Consider the following 22753-nt stretch of genomic DNA (forward strand, 5'->3'; position numbering starts at 1 on the left):
CCTGAGCCAGGTCACATCAACCCTCTGTGGCTCTGTGTCTTTGTCTTAGACCTTTCTAGTCACTATGAACAAACACCTGGCAGAACACATCCTGAGAAAGTTTTCATTTGGGCTCATGGTTCTAGAGGCTTCTGTCACGGGTGCTGTGTATCCTGGGCTTGAGCAGACCATGTTGACGGCAAGGGCAGATGGTAGAGGGGCTTCTTCGGTTCATAGTAGACAGGAAGAAGAGAAAGTGAGCATGAGAGAGGGCCAGGGCAGGGCGGGGGAGATGGCTCAGTTGGTAAAGGGCCTGCTGTGTAAGCTTGAAGACCCGAGTTCAACCCCCACCCACGTAAAAAGCCAAGCATGGCTTGCACACTGGTCATCCCAGTGCCGGGGAGACAGAGACAGGAGAATCCTCGTGGTCACCAACTGGTCCACCAAGCCTATGTGGTGAGCCCCTGTCAGTGAGGAACCCTGTCTCAAAAACAAGGTGGATGGCTCCTGAGGAATGATGTCTGAGGTTAATCTCTGGCCACTACATGTTCATACACACATGCACTTCACAAACATGAACATGCACACATACACACACAAACCAGTTAATTATTATGTTTCAAAAATTAAGGAAAAAAACAAGCCAAGGTATATACCTAAGGAGCATTCCTAATCGCTGCGTTCAAAACGGGGCGCCAGGGGCTTCCGATTTACCACAAAGTGGCTGCAGACTCATGCCAAGCTTCCGCCTGTGCAAGGCACCTGTCTTTGTTGGGGTTTCCATTGCTGTGATGAAACATTATGACCAGAAGCAACTTGGGGAAGGGCAGTCTCAGCTTGCAACTCTGAGGTCACATGGGGAAAGTCAGGACAGGAACTCAACTGGAGAAAGCAGGATGTTATGGCAGGATTCTGCTTACTGCCTTGCTCCTCATGGCCCGCTCACACTGCTTTCTTACACGACCTAGGACCACTGGCCCAGGAGCGGTGCAGTGAACTGGGCCTTCACTCATCAGTCATCAATCAAAAAAAAAAAAAAAAAAAATGCACCATAGCCTTGCCCACAGGCCAATCTAGGGAGGCGTTTTCTCAACCGAAATTCCCTCTTCCCAGCTGACTCTAGCCTGTTTCAAGCTGACAAGATAAAACCAAGCAGGACAGCACCAGGCAGGGAGAAGGCAGAGGCCAAGGAGAAGGTGAGAAGGGACCAGCACACTTCATGCCTATCCTCCCCTAGGAGCAACCTTGAGCAAATAGCAGTACCCTCTCATCCCCACTAGGTGGGGCTGCTGCGCTGCCAGAGGTCCAAACCTTTGGTTTCTTTTCATAAGGCAGTCAGTTCTCAATCCACCCCAAGCCAGGAATGAAATAAAATAAAAATTACATGTTTAAACTGTTACTTTAGGCATATATAAATAAATAAAAGACAAAGCAAATGAGCATACTATAATGTACAAATATTAAAGCCTACTTATGGCATTTCCTGCCAGGCATGGTGGCACGTGCCTATAATGCTGCAGATCGAAGTTTCTGTCCCAAAGAAACACACAGAGGCTTATATTAGTTATAAAATGTTTGGCCTATTAGCTTAAGCTTATTATTTAACTAGCTCTTACATCTTAAATTAACCTACAATTTTTGTCTGTGTTAGCCGTGTGGCTTGGTACCTTTTCTCAGTGCAGCATTCTCATCTTGCTTCCTCTGTGTCTGGGTGACGACTGCAGACTGAGCCTTTCCTCTTCCCAGAATTCTCCTAGTCTGGTCGCCCCATCTATACTTCCTCCCTGGCTACTGGCCAATCAGCGTTTTATTAAACCAATACGAGTGACAAATCTTTACAGTGTACAAGAGCATCCTCCCACAGCATAATCCCAGAGCTCCAAGGCTATGGCAGGAGGATCATATATTAGGGACTAGCCTGCACTACATATTCAGTACCAGTCTAGCATGGGGTAGATGGTGAGATGCCTCCACCCCTGTCTCAGAAAACAGACAGGGTGAAGAGATGGCTCTTAAAGAGGACCTGAATTCGGTTCCTAGCACCCACATCAGGCCGCTCACAGGTGCCTGTAGCTCCAGTTCCAGAGAATCTGATGTCCTCTTTCTGAGCACTAAGGGCACCAGCAGCAGTGAGCAGCGTACAGACGAGTAGTTATACAAAATCTAACTCAATGTTAGATCTCCAAAATGACCATAGGTGTATTTTGTGTGAGGTCATTTTTTAGGGTGTCTATACCTGTGATGAAAGGGTTAATTTACCTAATGAGTCCACATCATCAAAGGAAGTCAGGGTAGGAATTCCTCCAGGCAGGAACCTGGAGGCAGGAGCTGATGCAGAGACCATGGAGGGGGCTGCTTCCCACAGCTTGCTCAGTCTACTTTTGTATAGAACCCAGGACCACCAGCCCAGAGATGGCACCACCTACAATGGTCTGGGACCTCTGACTTCAATCACAGCCCAATCTTGTGGAGGAATTTTCTTAATCCAGGTTCCCCCCCTCTCAGATGACTGTGAGGTGTCAGGTTGACATATGACTTTCCAGTATAGCCATCTTTGTGTGTTCATGTGTGTACAGGACAGTTAAAGCTGTAGCCCTGCAAGTCTGTCTGTGTTTGCTGTCATGTTGCCCATCTTCTTCCTTGAGTCTTAATTCCCAACCATGAGTGGCGCCAAGGGGGTTGGCACACAACAATCTGGGCATTCTAAATGCCAAAGATTTCAGAGAGCTAGTGTTTCCAGGGCAGGGGATCAGCCCACTCGGAGTGCAGACAATAAGGAATACACTGTAGAAAATTAAAAACCGGGAGTTGGGAGATGGCTTAGTTGGTAAAGCGCTTCCTTTGCAAGCACAAGGACCAAGTCTCATCCCCAGAACACATGTAGAACCCAGGCATGGTGGTGCAGGCTTGAGATCCCTGCACCAGGGGGCAGAGACTTCAGATCATTGGGCTTGCTGACCAAACAGCCTAGCCTACATAGCCCCAGGCCAGTGGGAGACCCTGTTACACACACACACACACACACACACACACACACACACACACACACTAAAAACAGCAGTGAACACATTAAAATCAGTCTAGTCTTTTGGAAAGATTTTCTTAATTTTTATTAATTAGGTGTGTGTGTGTGTGTGTGTGTGTGTGTGTGTGTGTGTGCGTGTGTGTGTGTGTGAACTGTGAATGCAGTGGCCGGACATGGGTGTTGGCAACCAGATTCTTGTCCTCTTCAAGAGCAATCAGTGCTCTGCATGGCTGACCCACCTCTCAGGCCTCAGATTCTGTCTTCGCTTTGTCAGCCCCTCCTGCTATTCAGGGACAGTTCTAAGCCACGGTGCTCAGTACTTTCGAGTGGACCACGTGGCTTCCACACTCCACTCAGGATGCCACTGTTCATCCTTCCCCAGAGCGATGGGCATTTAAAGATTTGGTCCAAGTTTCCAGGCTTCAGACAGTCGCATGGAATGTCGCCGTGCGAATTTAAAGACTTGTCAAATTAAGCTGTCAGAACTCACAGCTCTCTACATAGCCATGACGGTGTATGGGTGTGTTTTGCACATGTCATCAACAATGTCATTGTTCGTCTGTTCAATTCTGCCAATTCTATGTGAGGAAAAAAAATCTTTTTAGGTAGCATTTGCATAGTTTCCACTGAAATTGTTTCTTCCCTGATTTTAAAACTGTTCCCATTTCTCCTTATGTGAAAAATGCATTTATATATTTTATCTATCATCATACTCAACTGTTTATCTTTTATTGTGGTGTTTTTTTTTCCTCAGTAACAATTGGGGCTGGGTATTTGACAGGGTGGTAGCCTAGCTTACTTAAGGCTCTGGGTTCGATTCCCAGCACCGCACATAAGAGGCGCAGTGACACACGCCTGCAATCACTTGATAATCAAGGGTGCAAGGTCACCTCAACTACTTAGTGAGTTGAGTTCAAGGCCAGCCTGGGCTACGTGAGCCCCTGCCAGTTGTCTCCTTTATCGTTTTATTATTTAATGCCATAAATTCTCAAGCTTATGCATCTTTCTTTTCCCACTTTTTTCGTGATGCTTTACAGGTTTGCATTTTTTTTGTTGATCTGTTTGACTCACATAGATTTTACTTTTATGAGTGTGAAGTAAGAGCTGGCATTTTTCAAATCATTCATTTGTATCCACATCCTTAAGTCATCCACCATGTATCTGCTGGCATGAGATGCCTTCTTCAATATGTATGGAGTTTATTTTATTACCATGTGTCTGTTTTCTTTGTTCCCTTCCTGTACAGATCTAATGTTTTCATTATGAATTCCTTACAGTACATGTTGCTGTCTGGTGGATAGTTGCACACGCATGTGAATGTGTGATGTGTGTGTGTGTGTGTGTGTCCATGTCTCAGACCCTTCTTCCCTCCCCACCCCATGTTGATTTAGTTGATACTTACATTATTTTCTAAAACTCTCTTGGCATCTCTCAACCCTTTACTCATATAATTGGCTTCTTAAAAATCTGTTCAATTTGACAAAAACACATTTTATTGGGTTGTACTGAATGTATGCATATACTTAGGAATAATTTATGTCTTTGTAATATCAAGCTTTTCCATCCAGGATTGTATGGCACTTTTAAAGTTTTACACTTTTGTTCAAAGCCCTCATAATTTCCTTGTTAAGTAGTTTTTAATTTACATTTTAATGATGCTGTAAGTGAGAATTTCTTTATCCGTTACAGCGTTCAGATTAACTCCTACAGTAGGATGGTGCTGACTTGATCTCTTATATCTTAATACTCTAATGGATCTTCTGTTAATTCTGCAGTCATTCATGTGGTGTTCTTAGCTATTCTGATTATCTACAAATGATGAACTCGTTCGTACTAGCAAGTACCCTACCACAGAGCTATCTCCCCCTCCCTGGACCTCCTCCATTCTGAGACAGAACCTCATTAGTTGCTCAGCTGGGCCTTGAACTCACTCTCTACCTTCCGTCTCCTGGGTCACTGGAATTGCAGAGCACTCCGCGGAGCCCAGCAACACTCAGTCTTTTCCCTTCCATCCTTATGCTCCTTTATGCCCATTCTTTTTCTCCTGTCTTGTTGCAGTGATGGCCATCTGTGCTCACTGTGCAGTAACAGGATCTGGGATCTTTCTGTCCTTGGTGACCTGCTCCAGTGGTTCACAGTCAGGTCTGCCTCTCAGGGGTTCAGTGGGATCTGCCACTCAGGGTTCAGTGGGGTCTGCCTCTCAGGGGTTCAGTGGGGTCTGCCACTCAGTGGTTCACAGTTAGCTCTTCGGCTCAGTAGCTCAGTGGGGTCTGCTGCTCAGTGGTTGTCTCACTGTGGAGCCCGGGTGGCCTGGAACTCACTAAGTAGCTCAGACTGACCTTAACTCACTGCAGTCCTTCAGCTTTAGCCCCCCAAGTGCTGCGATTCTATGTGTGAGGCCCCATGCCTGCCTGGTTTTTCTTCCATAATCTATTAATGTTGTTAATCACATTAATATATGTCTTAATTTTGAGTTGGCTTAGCATTTGTTATATGATTTCTAAGACCATGACTCCTGTCTGTAAGAACTGAATTCCTTCCATATGACTTGAGCTCACTGTCAGCTTCTAAGAATGGTTGGTCACAGCCTGGTGACAAGGCTCAGCAGTTAAGCGTGCTTACTGCTCTTGCGCAGGACCCAGGTTCAGTTCCCAGCATGCACATAGTGGCTCACAACTGCCTGCAACTCCTGCATGGAATCTGATGCCCTCTTCTGGCCACCACAGGCACTGCACCCACATGCACATACCCACATAGGCACATAATTTAATTTCTATGTAGCACATGAGGGAACTGAAAGATGTACACGAGTCGGCTCTGTGTTCTGCTTGTTTGATTGCTTCCTATTTTGTTTTGTGGCATGCATTCATCTGCCATTTCTGAACCAAGATTTGAGGTTGGTGGGATACTGAAGAGAAGAAACCAAAAATTATTCTACTTACAAGGAAGAGAACAGCTGGCTCTACCTGCCTAGTTTCCTGCCCCTTGTTATGGGCTTTGTGTTTAATAAAAGAATTCTCCTTCTTTTGCTGACAACAAGCTGATTCCTGTTACCTTTTGGCATGGGAGAGTGCCATCCTTCTGTAGGTCTGCGCACATAATTTTAGAAGAAGATTTGGCAAGGTTGTGTAAGGCTGTTTGCCAAACACCATTTTAACGTGGAAGCTGGCTGGTGCACTTGCCGGATGGGAACTTGAGGGGTACGGGTGGTTGCTATTTTAGCTTCCTGTAATGGTTTGGTTTTGGTTATACTCATTTGTGGAGCTGTTTTCTTGGGGGTAAACTTGGTTCCATCCAGAATTCTAGGCCCTAATTATTCTCTAAAAATGTGTTAAGAATCTTGGACCTACAAGATAGCTCAGCAGGTAAAGGTGCTTGCCACTAAGCCGGGTGACCTGAGTTGGATCCTAGATGTAGTGGGGGGAACTGAATTCTACAGGGGTTTTCTCATCTCCACATGTTTTGCTGGGACATGTGAATGCCCACTACATATACACACAGTCAGTCAGCCAATCTATCAATCAATAAATAAATAAATGCAGAAGAATAATCTTCACCTTTACTCCCCAGTGGGCAGTACAGGATTCAGCACACAGCGGGTCCTCAGTCCATCTTTGCTGAATGTGGACCCAAGTCATCATGAACTAATTCTTATGTTTTCATGTGGGAGCCAGACATGAGTCATGATAACTTTTCAGCCTTGGAAAGGAGAGCTTCACAGTGTAGGCAGCAGCAGGATGCTTCGCTGGGGAGAGCTCCTCGGGTGCTGTTTGACTCTACAGTCTCACTCAGACTCAGTTTCTCCTTCCCTCCAAGCCCTGTAATATCATTCTGAGCCTTATTCTCCTGATGACACAAAACCATTTTCTGCACCTCGGGTCTTCCAGGTCTTTCTGTGTCCCCATGGGAGAGTCTGACCTTACACTGGCATAGGGAAACGTTCTCATCTTTCCTAAGCCTACTGGGAGCCCGTTCCTCCCAGCTATTCTCACATCCCAGACAAGGGAACTCATCCTATTCCGGTGTGCTCAGAGTTTGGTCATCTCAGGGTGGATTCTTAGTCAGGAGGAGAAACAAATGGGCATTGACTCACAAGAAAAGAGAAACAACTGTAAACACCCTCATGTGGACATCTGCCTTAGATTATCAGTTGCAGACTATACCAAGTAGACCGGTGTGCAGACCTTGCAAAGGCTAGAGCAGTCTGTCAGGCACACTCTCAGCAAAACAAGAGCCAGTTATCCTGTTCACACTGCACAGTGCTGATGGGTGAGGCCCTTCCTGTTGGACAACTGTGGAGGAAATTCAGTGCCTACTTCATAAGCTTTGTTAATATTGTTGGTAATCTCCACTCATCAGTGCTCGAATCTGAGACATCTAACTGGGGGAAACCCCAGGTCCTCCTTAGCTGTACCAGTCTAACTGTTATCAGGGTCGGGTGACTGTCCACTCCCTCCCTATTGTCAGGGTCGGGTGACTGTCCACTCCCTCCCTGTTGTCAGGGTCGGGTGACTGTCCACTCCCTCGCTGTTATCAGGGTCAGGTGACTGTCCACTCCCTCCCTATTGTCAGGGTCGGGTGACTGTCCACTCCCTCGCTGTTGTCAGGGTCGGGTGACTGTCCACTCCCTCCCTGTTATCAGGGTCAGGTGACTGTCCACTCCCTCCCTGTTGTCAGGGTCGGGTGACTGTCCACTCCCTCGCTGTTATCAGGGTCGGGTGACTGTCCACTCCCTCGCTGTTGTCAGGGTCGGGTGACTGTCCACTCCCTCCCTGTTATCAGGGTCGGGTGACTGTCCACTCTCTCCCAGTTGTCAGGGTTGGTTGGGTGACTGTCCACTCCCTCCCAGTTGTCAGGGTCGGGTGACTGTCCACTCCCTCGCTGTTGTCAGGGTCGGGTGACTGTCCACTCCCTCCCTGTTATCAGGGTCGGGTGACTGTCCACTCCCTCGCTGTTGTCAGGATCCGGTGACTCTCCACTCCCTCCCAGTTGTCAGGGTCCCTCCACACCAAGTCCCTCTTCTGAGCTGTCTGACAGCTGTGACGTGCCCTCCTTGTCTCCCCAACAGTTCTTCTCTTTGCTCTATGAAAAAAAATCGAATTCTCAGCTGTGTGTTGAGAGATAGAATGGAATGAATCTCACAAGTGAATCACCCTGCTGGGCGACTCACTATCCTTCTGTTTATTGGTATTTTAGCTGAGATTCTATTCTCTTTCAGTTTGCTCTTTTTGTCTATTTTGCCTCATCAGAAATAAAAGATAAAAATGATGGGAAATAAGTGTGATGGATAGTGAGTAGAACATGTTTAAAGATAAAAAAAGATTACAAAGATCCCGTCAGAGATCTTAGATTTGTAAAATGCCCAACGAACACATGATAGTTGCAAAACAGAATGAGTCTGACTCCATTTGAAAAATAAGTAAATTTTCCCTTTGTTCTTTAGACTCCTTCAAAGAGAACAAGAGATGTGAAATATGACACCCAAAAAATAGATAGACTGATTCTCAAGGAGCGTCAGAGGCCTAAAATGAGCCCAGGAGACCCAGACGGCATGCTATGTTACCGATTTAGGGATGTTTCAATCCTTCAAAATATCTGTATATTCTTTGACAGTCTCATACATGTGTACAGTGTATCTCAGTCCTAACCGCCCTCAAACCTTCCCCCACTCCCTCGGACACCTTCCTGCCCATCCCCCCACCCTGAGATCTTCTCCCCATCCCTACTCCCACCACCCCTGTGTTAATCCAGAGTTCCCATAGTGCTTCCTGTTGCAACGCTAGCTGGTCTTGTTGACTTGTGTTTGTGTGGGTAACCATGGCTTCAGTGAGTTCCTGAGTGCGGTGATCATGCTGTGAGCATGTCACAGTGGTTATGTCATGTCTAGCTGTCACAGGTTCCTGAGTGCAGTGGTCACGCCGTGTCCAGCAGGTGGTGTGTCACAGGTTCCTGACTGCAGTGGTCACACCATGCCTGTGTCACAATACTCCTCCCCATTCAGGCTTACATTCTTCTTCCCCCTCTTCTATGCTGTCCGCTGAGTTTTAGGTGAGAGGGGGTGGCATAAATGTCCCATGTAGAGAGAATGAACATTTCGGTACACAGGTGCACAGCCATAAACCAAGAATGCAGTAAGAGCCATAGTCTTCATGGCCTCCCTTGGTTTCCCCAGCCTGTAAGAGTCACATTCATAGAAGGAGCTTAGCATACAATCACCAAATGGAAAGCAGGAGCCTGAGGCATGATTATTAACTAATGGGGGGCTACAGATATAGGGGTGTCACACAGTATGGCTTACACATGCACAAGCCCCATAAGGTATGGAATACAGATCTTGGCTTTTTTCTTTTGAACTGGGTGACAGCAACACTTGAAGCCCCAACTCAAGCATTGCTTCTTCAGGGAAACCTTCCCTATCTGCTTACGGGATGTGCAGGGTCACTACACACCGCCCTCTGTGGGGTCCCTACACTGCTTCCCCTACACACCGCCCTTTGTGGGGTCCTACACTGCTTCCCCTACACACCGCCCTCTGTGTACCTAAAGTCACCCTGAATCCGTGAAGAAGGCTTTGGTCTCCTCTGCCACGGGGGCGGCTGGTGGAACAGTCAGGCAGGTTTGCCCAACCTGGCTGCTGCCAGTGTGGGAACACAAGAACCCTGAGGATGTAAAAGAATGAATTTGGGGCTGGGGAGATGGTTCTGTCTTACAGTAGGAGGATCTCAGTGCTGTTGACAGAGGTTTTTATCCCTCCCCGTCCCGCAGTTGTTCAGTCCCAAAGAAACACACAGAGACCTACATTAGTTATAAACTGCTTGTCCAATTAACTCAAGCTTCTTATTAATTCATTCTTACATCTTACATTAACCCATAATTCTTGTCTGTATTAGCCACGTGGCTTGGTACCTTTTATCAGTGAGGCATTCTCATCTTGCATCCTCTGTGTCTGGGTGATGACTGTAGACTGAGACTTTCCTTTTCCCAGAATTTCCCTGTTCTGGTTGCCCTGCCTATATTTTCTGCCTGGCTACTATCCAATCAGCATTTCATTAAACCAATATAAGTGGCAACTCTTTACAGGGTACAAGACCATTGTCCCACTGCACAGTTCAACCCCAAGGTTAAAAAAAAAAAAAGCCAGATACAGTGGTGTGTGCCTGGAGTCCTGGTCCTAGGGAGCCAGATAGTTGGATCCCTGGGGCTTGCCTTCTTGGTGAGTTCCAGACAAGTGAGAATTGAACCTAGTGAGGCAGAGGCAGTCAGAGCTAACTCAGGGCTGAGGTGCACAATCAGGGAATTCCAAATTGCAGAGGAGAATCCCTGGTCTCAGGGAAGAGAATAAAGTAACTCAGGCCTGTGGAAAGAGAGTCTGTCTCAAAAACCAACAAGGCAGACTGTGACTGGGTGTGGTGGTTTGAATAAGAATGGCCCCATAGGCTAACATCTTTGAATGCTCAGTCACCAGGGAGTGTGCTATTTGAATGGATTAGAAGGATTAGAAGGTTTGTTAGTGGCTATGTGGCTGTGTCACTGGGGGCAGGCTTTGAGGTTTCAAGTATTCAAGCCTATTCAAGACCCAGGCATGAGCACCCTCTACTTGTTGATCAGGGTGTAGCCCTCAGCTGCTTCTCCAACACCTGCATGCATGCTGCCATGCTTCCTACCATGATGATAAGAGATTAAGCCTCTGAAACTGTGAGCCAGACCCAATTAAATGCTTTGGTCAACCAAGGGGTTGCCTTGGTCATGGTTCTCTTTACAGCAGTAGAACACTGTGGAAGACACTAAGGAACAGTACCTAAGGTCGTCCTCTCCATGGTTCATGTACCACCCACCCACATACACAAAATCATAGATTCAGACGTATTCTAAGTATAATACTCATCTATGTAAACTCTTTAGCCAAGTGTTGAATGTGTTAAAATCAAATAAAGTGGAAATTGAGTCAGGGAAGTTGTCGCTGCCCTGGGCTTCCTCTCCTCAGAAGCCCACTCCACAGAGGATCTTTTATCTCCTGATTCTGGCTCCACACAGGTGTCGGACAATGTGTCAGAGACTGACATCAGCAACGAGGCTCAGAATTCCCGGACCAGCACAGACTCTGCAGAGGAGAAGCTGAGAAACAGGCTGTACAAATTAGCCATGAAAATGAGCGAAAAGGAGACTTCTTCTGGGGAGGACCAGGAGTCTGAGCCCAAGACTGAACCTGAGAACCAGAAGGAAAGTTTCTCATCTGAGGGGAACAGCCAAGATGTCCAGGATGAGCTGAAGAAGGTAAGGGCCAGGAGATGCCTGTGGGCAGTGCTGCCTGTGGCAGCTGCAGTGTATATGTGTATGTGTGCACACGTGTGTGCGTGTGCACGTGTGTGCACATGCATGGCGTGTGTGTGTGTGTGCATCCAGAAGGAGCTGATAAAAGTAAGGGCCAAGAGATACCTGCAGACTGCACTCCCTGTAGCAGCAGCAGTGTGTACGTGTATGTGTGTGCAATTGTGTATGTGTACACATGTGCGTGCATGTGTGTATGCACATAGTGCATGTGTGTATGTTTGTGTGTGTGTGTATGTGTGTGTGTGTGTATGTGTGCCCTGGGCCCCAGAAAGCTTTCTCCATAGTATTCAGCCCATATACTCGGGCGAGAAGAGCACTTTCTCAGTCACTGCCAGGGACCATCAAGGAGGGACACCACTGCCCGTAAGTCATCCACATCCACTCCTGCTGTCCTTCACCTCTGAATCTGCCATTCCATGACCTTCCCTGTTGCCTCTGCTGAAAAGCATTGTTTCCTCTTCCTCTCCCGTTTGCCTGTGGTTTGGGGTTCTGCTCCTACTCCTCGTTAAAGCGGTAAAGAGACTCCTGTCCATGGTACAGGAGCTTGGTGTTGGACATGGCCATCTGGACTCTTCGGATATGCCATTTTCAGATCCCAAATTGTTTATTTTCAGCCCAATATTCCCTTTCAAACCAATCTCACATGGAATCCCTGTGTTTGATACAGGTCATTCTTATTCTCGGGATCCCAAACCCCGATCACTGGGTCTTCAGCCCCACACTCCTCCTCTACCTTACAAGCAAACCTAGGTACATGGTTTGAAAAGCATGGAAGATAAGCCAACCCCCAGCAGAAAGGGCTCACGGCCGCCTCCCCACTCTGCCTCTGCCCACTGGGCTGCCTTCCCTCCAAAGCTTCCCGAGACGTGTTGGTGCTGAGTATCCCTGTCTGCTACCAATGGAGGGATGGGAGTGACATGGCGAGTGTCCCCTTGACAGGTTGTAGGTAGATATGTAGATGATAGGTAGGTAGACAGATTGATGGATGATGGATAGATAGATGGTAGATGAATGATGGAGCATAGGCAATAGAAAGATAGATGATAGGTAGATGTTAGATTGATAGGTATATAAATGAATGATAGACACATACCTGTATAGTAGATCGGTAGATGATAGATTGGTAACTGGCAGATAGATAGATGATACATAGATAGATACATAGATAGTTGATAGATGATTGATTGATGATAGATAGATAGATACATAGATAGATAGATAGATACATAGATAGATAGATACATAGATAGATAGATGCATAGACAGACAGACAGACAGGCAGACAGACAGACAGATAGGTAGATTATGGGGAGTCTCTGCAAACACCATGGCCAACAGAGTAATGATGCATGGAAACCAAGAAGAAAATCCGGTTCAGTACCACTCAGTAGCCAGTGTTGTTTCAAGCTTCTAGAGCCTGACACTGAGTAGTTTAATTTAGCTATATTTAAGCACAGCACACTTTTGGGGAAAAAAGTTTTCCTGATGATAATTAACTCAATCCCTTGTGTACAACAAAACTTAAGACATGTTTATAATGAAACTCTTTACAAAGTACACATGATCTCTCCCATAAAGATGGCTCTGTTGGCTGAGAAACAATGTTCAACACAAGGGTCTAGGAGTGACTGAGAGAAAAGTAAAAGTCCATGGGAGTCAGGTGTGGCCTGGCGCAACAGACAGCACAGAGGTCACCTGGGCTGCTGTAAAGTACACGTAACCTCTCCCATAAGAGTGGGTTCTACACGTGACATCTCCCATAAGAGTGGGTTCTATTGATGGAGAAACAGTGCTAGAGATAAAGAGCCAGGGAAGGAGAGCAGGGGATAAACAATAGTCATGGGAGTCGGTGTGGCCTGGCTCTGCAGATAGCATGGGTTACCAGGCTGCTAACTACACCCATTCCTTCCAGGCAGAAAACAGACAACCCTGTATGTTCAACATTCCTGGTTTCCCTAGTACTTTTCTGTGAGCACAAGGATCTGTGCCCTCTACAGATATAGATTGATAATAATGATGGATTGATAGATGATCAATTTATAGATAATGGGATGACAGATAATAAATAGATGATTGATTTGATTGATTGATGTAGATAGATTATTAGATAACAGACAAACTTGTTAAATATAGATAGATAGATAGATAGATAGATAGATAGATAGATAGATAGATAGATAGATATAGATATAGTTTCAGCTGATTTTGCAGATGGGGAAATGGAGCCTGGGTTATCAAGGCCCATGTCTAGTATCAGAGCTGAAGAGCTCATTAAATAACCCTTTGATTGATTGATGATTGATTGGTTGATGTAGATAGATTATTAGATACCAGGCAAGCTCATTAAATAACCCTTTGATATAGTTGCCGCTGATTTTGCAGGTGGGGAAACTGAGCCTGGGTTATCAAGGCCCGTGTCCAGTGTCTGAACTGAGGATGTATCACAAACCTTGACCTCAAATCATGAGCTCCCCTCTTTGTAACAGATCACCTCTTGTTAGCTCCAGTGGGGTTTCATCCCCCAGCAACTGGGGTTCTTGTGTTTCACACTTAGAGGTGGTTCTAGTGGAAACTTGCCTCTCAGGCCTTTCCCCTATTCCAGGGGTACACCACGGGTTCCTGCTGCCCCTCATGTGCGTGAAGGAGCTCCCACACTGCGAGGTAGCTGAACCAGCTGACTGCTGTGATGGCAGGTGGTCAGCATAGGCCCTGGGGACTGGAAACTGTCAGGTGATGTCTGTCTAACAGACTCCATAGCCTGTTGGCTTTTCTGCCTAGTGATCCCAAAGCTCTCAGGAAAACTCGTGCTGGACCAGCGGCAAGGAAAGCAGGTGAGATGAGGCTCAGCTGCCACGGTCACCAGCCAGCTGGGATCACCTCTAGGCACACCCACCTATCTGCCATATGTACTCCCAGGAACAATGTGCAAGAAAAGAAGGGCCACTGGGGGAGTAGCAAGGCGCTCCTCCATCCATGCTCAACTGCACTTAGACTCCCAAGTGTGTAGTCTCCTCAGAGTTCAAGTCCACCCCCCCCAGTCCACCACAAGTTCATGAAGATTCAACGTTATCATTCTCTGTACATGAAGATCAATGCCTAAAAACAACAACAAAAGAATACATTTCCCCCAGTAGGCATGACAACTGAAGAGCAGAAATACATATTTACAGACTGAATATTATCTAAGCGTAGAAATGTACTGTACAGAGATGGCTTAAAGTGTTGTGTTTTGTTGTTTTGCAAACTCTGGACTTAGGCTGATGTGTTAGCTCTTATGGTTGCTTTCAGGCACCCTCCTGTTGTCCTTTCTTGCCTGTCCACCAACCCTTGATCTCCTATGGCTCCTGGCCCTTCCTGGACCTTCCAGTCCTTTCTCCACTCAGCAGCCCAGCTACCCTGCTATTACAGTACTTGTTCTCAGGATGTCAGCAAGCCTGTGTCTGTCTGTCTGTCTTACTTTTAACTTGATTCCTAGGATCCAGTCCAGGTTTTATTGTTGGCTGGATAAACACATCTTGTCCTCCTTGTAGGACAGGGATAATCACACTGCCTTTCAGAGTTATGAGGCTTGAATTATGCAGCGTAAGCTTCACACGCAGCCAGAGCCCAGCAAATGTTAATTAGCATATCCCCGGGAACAAGCTCCAGGAAAATCAGCTTCACAGAATAATGAATAGCCCCCCATCTTCTGGGGCTGAGAATGGCACTCTCGACACCTTGCAGCACACCGATGCAGATGTGTGTCCACAGCTAGTGCTCTTGACACTGTGCAGAATGTCAGTGGGGGAGCACTGCATGGGGCTGAACCCCAAGTTCCCATCTTTAAGGTCAATGTAGCTGTGACATCTCCCATGATACAGCCACTACCAGCTTATACAACACACACTTGTACACGTACACACACACACACACACACACACACGTCAAAGCGTGGGAACCTTAGACCTCACAGGGACCTGCCCCTGTTGCATTTGTTGCTGCTTCCCCAGAGCCGACACACAGGTGCATGCATGACTGTGACACTAATGCCAGTTTGGTGGCTTTAATGCAACCTTATTTTGTAGAACTTGGGGTTCCTCGGTTTTGCCCAACAGCAGCAGAATCTCTTTGAAAGCATAGTTTCTTTCCTTGCTGAAAGTCAGACCCTGGCAGTAGGTATATTTACCCCTCAGCTGGCCTGGATGGTTCACTTTGGCTGGGTGTAAGTGGACCAGTGATGATCAAGAAACTGCTGAAGAATGAGCTTATAGATCCTGGGGGTCAGTCCCAAACCTCTTAGTTGTGCAAAGAGGTCATGTTTCTTCTTTAAATGGCTGTTCTGCTCCCTCAGACCCCACAACCTTCCAAACGGCAGTGCTTAGAGCCTGGGAAAAATATTATCTCCCTTCTCAGGCCTTTGATGGAGTAGAAGATTAGATAATTGTAGCTACTGTCCTCTTATGATCTAGCCAAGCCATTTCCAATACAAGACTTAGACTCCTTAGGATAGAATGTTTATTAAAACTCTTAACATACGTTCCTTGCTTAATGTTGTTTATGCTGGTTGTAATTCTAATCTTATACTTGATATCTGTTACTAGTGTATATAGTTTTGTATTGAGTTTGGAACTCTCTTATTTAAACAAAAGGGGGAGATGCTGTGGGAGCTTCTTCCACTCCTTCTGCCAATAGCCTTTAAGATACAAGGTTTCTTATACTATGAATGCATCTGTAAAGCCTGCACTCACTCTCTTGCTTCTGGCTCTCGCTTCTGGCTGCTAGACTCTTCCTGTTCCCCATTTGTGCAGAGGACTGTGATCGAGGGCAGAGATCTGTGAGTCTCCCCTAAATAAATAACCCTTTATTAAATGTAATTCTGAACTATTGTGGGATTATTTTGTAACTTCCACCATCAGAAATGAGCACCAGCTTTTCCAGTTCTGGGTAGGAGCCACCCTAATGCTTCCATGGCAACATCCTGGCTGAGTGGTTCTTGGAAGTACTTCCCTCTAGGGTGTAGCACCCCTGAAAGGGGGATGTGAAGAAGAGCCAGGGACTGGCCTGAGTCTAAAGGCAACATTTTGGTAGCCAGATCTCACACATACACTCTACTGTGCCCAAGTCTCTCCTGGCTCCAGAATTCTATGGTTCTAGATATGAGTCATAACATATTACCTTGGGCAGTGGCATTGTCGATCATTTCCTGATAGTAATATCGTTTATAATAGTGCTTCTTAAAGATCCAACATATGGAATGGGCACTGAGATTTTACTAATTTAATTGGAAACTAATGTCAGGACTTGAGAGATGGCTCCACAGTTAAGAGCACTGGATAATCTTCCAAAGGATCCAAATTCAATCCTCAGTACCCACACACTATTTCTCTTTTAGACTGGATCAATCTCGTATAGCTCAGGGTAGCCTTGAACTCACAGAGATCTGTCTGTTTCTGCCTCCCAAGTACCAGGATTAAAGGTGTGTGCCACCACTGCCTGGCCTCTGTGGCTAGCTGTGCACTCTGATCTTCAAGCAAGCTTTATTTGTTACAGCCCAAACAAAATATCACCACACAGTAGTGTTCTATAGAAGAGTTGCTAGCACAAGTCTTCTTAGTAGGGATATGTGCCAAGGGTCAAGCTAAAGATGAATCAGGCCTCTAGTTTAGAGATGGCTTTTAAATAAGGTCAGCCCCCCAGGCCCAGGAACATTCTCCAGATGAGGGCAGGTAGTCAGCAGGAAGCCTTTCTGGAGAGGGAAGGAGTTTCCATGTTGCCGAGCTCAGAGAAAGCTGCCAGGCTGTGGCAGACTGCAATGTATTCCAGTCAGCAATGTATTCCAACAGGGGTTTACATTGAACCCCCATTTCAGTAGTTTCTAATGAAGCCAGGAATTTTTCTGTGAGCTAAGAAGTTGCATATGAATCTCAAACAGGAGGTTGGATGGAAGAAAGGGGGCTAACTCCAACCATAATAAGAGCAAAGAAAAAATGTGAAGTTAAAACTGAGCAAGAAAACTGCAGATCTCCAAGAAATAAAGCTGTGGGCCAGAAGGAGAGCAGCATAGAGATGGCTTCTTCCAAAGTTAGGTTAGGAGTTCAGTGTAATTCAGCGCGGGAACTCAAACCAGGCATTAACATCCCCCAAAGACTCCCAACATCAAAATTATCTGATGGAAGGCAGTCAAAAACAGTGTAGAAATGTTTAGAAAAATGAAGGGAGGGCTGGAGTGGATCTCCTGGTGAGACACTGTGTGTGAGGGCTGGAGCGGATCTCCTGGTGAGACACTGTGTATATGCTTTAAAGTCACAGTAACTAAACTCATGAGAAGTAGAACCTAAAATATATTCAATATAACTCATTTTCTTTCATGATTCCCACTCATTCCCCACCCCTAACTGGGAAAAAGAGGCTTTGAACCTTTTTAACATGCAGTGTGTGTGTGTGTGTGTGTGTGTGTGTGTGTGTGTGTGTGTGCTATGACACACATGTGCAGATAGACTTGCAGGGGTCAAGGAACAAACACAGGTCATCAGGTTTAACAGCAAACCTCTCTACCTACTGAGTCATCTCGCTGACCTAAGAGCCATAGCGTTTTGTTGTTGTTGTGTTTTTTGGTGTTTTTGTTTTTAGGTAATTGGTAATGGGAACTACTGTTCACTCATTTACGAAGGGTGTAGGGGACATAGGAGGAGAACGCACTCAAACTCTGGTAAAAGAATGAACAGGTACCCCACTTTGCAGACCCCAGCAGCAAGCACAGGCAGGAACAAGATGGAGATAGCCAACTCTTCCTGTGAGGAGTCGGGGCCCAAAGTTGGGGCTTCGGTCCCCACTTAAGTGGTCAGCAAATAATCACTAGGGTGATCTAGAAGCTGTAGTGCAGTGTGACTGAACGAGGCTGCTTCCTAGTGGATGAACTCACCCTCTGTTGGGGGACACTTGGATACCCAAGAAGCCATGGGTATGTTTCCATGAGAAAGCTATAGAATCGAGAGGAGGAAGGGCAGACAGGAAGTCCAGAGGATGGTGCTGGACAGCTGGAACCTCTGGCCAGGTGGGTTGAACTGGGCCTGGAAGGAGGCAGAACAAGGGTCAGGCAAAGATACCCAGGAAGGGCCAGGCTCGGAAGTAACAAGGTCATTCAGTGCCCTGGCCACTTCCTTATGCACTGAATATAGAGGGTGACTTTTCAGCCTCCCTGGGCTTCTGCACATACCTTGGTGGTAGTATGGCTACTGTGAGCCATGCAGAAACCTTAACAATCAGTTTCAGTCACAGGTGACAGAGAGCAGCCATCCTACATGTCAGACAGATCAATGGCCACAGTCAACTCCTGGGCCAGGGAAGAAGTTCCTGCCAGCTCGAGATGACTGGATCAAGGATAACAGCCCAGCAATGGTTGCCCCCATCACTCTGACCATGTCCTGATGTGCCTTCAAGGGGCATCATAAATCAAGCAACACTGGACCCACCCAGAGGACATAGGGATCCAAATTCAATCCCTAAGACCTACATAAAAAGCCAAGCATGGAGACACATGCTTGCCACCCCACCCCTGGGGAGGTGGAGACAAGCAGATCTCTGAGGTCACCGGCCAGCCAGCAGAGCCTACCTCTCAGTTTCAGGAAAGTAGGGACTCTGTAAAAAGAGCAAACCGGGAGCTGGAGGGGGGCTCAGCGGTCCAGAGTGCTTGTGTGCTGCTCCTGCAAAGACCTGAGTTTGTTCCCAGCACACACCTTTGGTGGCTCACAGCTGCCTGTGATTCAAGCTCCAAGGGATCTGATGCCGTCCTGTGGACTCCACGGCACCTGCTCTCACGTGCACACACCCACACATAGACACACACACATGCACTTGTGCACTTGTACACACACGCATACCTGCACACACCCCTCAGTCCTTCCTAGAGGCCGGCTCTCCTCTGATATCTGGTATGTGTGGTTGTATCTGCTTATTACATATGCTAATTTATTAAGATCAGGTCCCAACTTCCTCGCACGGTTCTGTACCTCCGTCTTTTATGAGTCTCTTCAGTCGTGAGTCTGTGGGGGATGTATTTTGATGGGTTTTTGGAGGTACTGCCAAGGGCCTTATGTTCATGAGAACCGAAACACGCGTTCTCTCAGCTCTTTGTGGGGGACATACGGGGTGTTTTTCTTACCTTTGAAAAGGAGGCAAAGCCATGAAATTCAGGCATTTGGGGACTTGTTTCCTTGCTTGTTGCTCCGTTAATTAAAAACATTTCACGAAACCAAGACAGCATCTGTAATTCGGGACAGAAAGTGGCAGGCAGACTGTGGGTCTGGGTTCTGCTGTGGTATGCATTCTCCCTCACTGTGGTGAGTGTGTGCCGTGCAGCCCTGGCGGACTCAGGCCAGGAGTGCATCCCTGGATAGCTTTCAGCCGTGTTGTGTGACTCGGTCTCACCCTGGCCTTGGCAACACGCTTATGCTGAGTGACACCTGTTGGTGGAGGCAGAAGAATGACAGGGAGTTCCTCCCCTTAGACCCTTTTACTCACTGACCTGATTGCCCCTCGGGATTTTTTGAGTTAGTTTTTTTGTGTGTGAGTGATTACATATGTAAGCATACCATATATGTGCTGGGTGACCATGGAGGCCAGAAGAGGGTGTTGGATCCCGCAGGTGTTACAGGCACTTAGGAAGCACCAGTCAGAGGCTGGTGCTCAGTAGTGAGTGTTCCTGACTGATGAGAGATGAGCGGTCTCTCCAACCCTGCCCCCGAGACCGTATTTCAGCATCACTTTCTGCAAACACTGGGTCCAGGGACCTCTACCCATGGATGCTGGAGTTGTGGGATGGTGGGAAGGACACGGGCCTTGGGGACCAAGGTTTCTAGGCTCACATTCCTCCTGCACCTTCATCTTTAAGGGTGCGATGAAAATACCAGCCATGTAAGGTGACGGCTGTAGGCTGGACGCATCGCGTCTTCTACTAGAGTGGTCTGAATTCTGTCTCAGGTGCTCCCTACGTGTCTACTAGAGTGTTCTGAATTCTGCCTCAGGTGCTCCCTACTTGTCTACTAGAGTGTTCTGAATTCTGCCTCAGGTGTTCCCTACGTGTCTACTAGAGTGTTCTGAATTCTGTCTCAGGTGCTCCCTCTTTGGAAACAAGCTGTTCTTTCCTTTTTCTCTATGAAATGATGTTAGCAAGGTCTTTATCTGCAAAGATTGCTAATACATAGAAATATCTGGTCCCAAGAACAAAGCTGTTTCTCTTCAGGTTGCTGTGTGCTCAGTTTCTTTCTCTCTCTCTCTCTCTGCATACCTTTGTCTCTGTCTTCCTCCTCAGACTCAGCGATGTGTCACCCCCTAGCTGCAATGGAAGCTAGGGAATGTTGCTTCCTGTCTACTCTGAAAGGGAGAACACCGGAGACTGGCTTGAGGTCGATGTGTGAGCTGACACACAGCACCTACCAAGCCTCAGAAGAGTTCTTTGTCAGTACTCTCATTGTATGGATGACTACAGAAAGTTCTAGACCTAAGGAATGGCCTGGCTAAGGACCCATACTAGACTAAACTAGAGTCTCGCCAGGTCTCCTAACTCTTCATACAGAAAGCCACCCTCAGGCCCACACCGTAGATGCTATTTCACATGGTTGAATACAGTGATATTGAGAAAATAAGATCATCTAGGAAATAAAGTCATTGATAATAAAGACAAGACACAGATAGCGTCCCCTTGAGCTCTGCTTCCTCCGCCATCCCTGTCACCCCAGAGTCATTCACGGAGAGTGACCAAATCAAAGCCACGTCACACCAGCTCTCCTCTAGGCTCCCTGGTGCTGTGTAGGGTTTTTTAATTTTTTAGATTCATTCTATTTAATGTATATGAATGTTTCACCTGTGCCCAGAGAAGTCAGAAGCGGGCATTGGATCCCCTGAAATTTTACAGATGGTTGTGAGCCACCATGTAGGTGCTGGACATTGAGTTCTGTTCCCCTGTGAGAGCCACCAGAACTCTTAACCACTAAGCTATGTCTTCACAGTTCCTTAGCATCTTACCCTTTCAGCAGGTGTGTGTGTGGCCTGTGTCTGTGTGCACATTCATGTGCGTGCACGTATGCACACGTGTGAGCATGTATGTATATTATCGCTGACTTGACCTCATGATGGGTGCCAGGATAAAGTAGGATTTCTGTGTCCTTGTTAATGTGCTGTTCTTGTCTTCTGTCCCCTTCTGTTATTGAACCAAACAGAAGTGTTCTGCTGTTTCTCTCTGCAACATCTCCACAGAAGTCCTGAAGGTCATCAACGCTACTGAGGAGCTGATCGCGGAGTCTGCAGGGCCCTTTGAGATCCCCCCAGTCCCAACTGACAAAGACATGGGGATGTTTCCTCTTGGGACAGACCAAGTGAGACTGGACAAGCAGCTGACTTCCTTGGAAGAAAACGTAAGAGGGTGTGAATGTGTCTAGTGGGGGTGTGTACATGTGAAGGAGAGAGAATGGTAGCTCCTCCCAGATGTGCAAGGGCGGGAACCATCACCTCGTGCCTAGTGTGTCCTTGGGGAAAGGCTGAGGCAGGGCTTCCCGGAAGTGAGGATGAAATCAGGAATCAAGTAGCAACTATGAGGAAGAGCGATGGGGAGCAGAGCTGAAGAAGAAACCGTGTGTGCCTTGAGTTGTTAGCAATGGCTTTAGTAGGGAGACAGCCTCTGCAGCATGACCCCAAGGGTGGCTTCTGTGTGAGGAGTTAGGAGACCTGGTGAGATGCTAGTTCAGTGTGGCCATAGACCTTGGCCAGGTCACCTCCTCTCCTCAGGGAAGATGGTGCAGGGGTAGTGTAGGGAAGGGGAGAGTCCAGAAGCCAAGCGTGACTTTGACCTCAGAGCAGCTTTAGCCCGATGCTGCAGAAAGCTCCCAGGAGGAAGCCGCACCCAGGACCAGACTTCTCTACAGCCAGCCAATGCTTCCGTCCTTCTGTGTGCAGGTTGAATGTCTTCAAAGGTCGTCCTCTGGGGGAAGTGAGATGTAGGGAGTCAGTGCCTAGTGAGGCCTTGGAGATAGGGAGGTGCTAAAGAAAAGAATTAGAGGCTAGGCAGCTGGCTCAGTGGCTAAAGTGTTTGTCACACAAGTGTGAGGAATTTAGATCCCCAGAAATCCACAAAAATGCTACGTAGACACAGCGGCATACACATAATCCCAGCCTGTAACTCAGAAGGCAGAGGTGGGGGTCCCCAGAGTAAGGTGGCCAGCACCGCTAGCTACCTTGACAAGTTCTGGGTTTGGTTAAGAGACCCTGCCTCAATGAACAAGGCTGAAGAATGATGGAGGGACAATTGCTGACATCAGCCTTGGACTTCCACATACATGTGCATTCACACACACGTGCAAAACATGTACACACACAGACACAGAAGTGGAAAAAGAAAAGAACACTCAGTGGTATGTGCTTGAGTGGAGCGAGGCTTTCTTCAGG

The 22753-nt window shown here is 47.1% G+C and overlaps 1 protein-coding gene across 2 annotated transcripts in view; it reads left to right on the top strand.

Moving 5' to 3' along the window:
* Positions 1–22753, top strand: part of Myrip (myosin VIIA and Rab interacting protein) — a 172890-nt gene that overhangs the window by 133526 nt on the left and 16611 nt on the right. For both annotated transcript variants that reach the window (XM_057768005.1, XM_057768004.1), the window contains exons 11-12: positions 11039–11278; positions 21532–21726. In XM_057768005.1, coding sequence (XP_057623988.1) covers positions 11039–11278; positions 21532–21726 — 435 coding nt within the window. The remainder of the gene's footprint in view (positions 1–11038; positions 11279–21531; positions 21727–22753) is intronic.

Source organism: Chionomys nivalis, chromosome 4, assembly GCF_950005125.1.
Source record: "Chionomys nivalis chromosome 4, mChiNiv1.1, whole genome shotgun sequence".
Lineage (NCBI taxonomy): Eukaryota > Metazoa > Chordata > Mammalia > Rodentia > Cricetidae > Chionomys > Chionomys nivalis.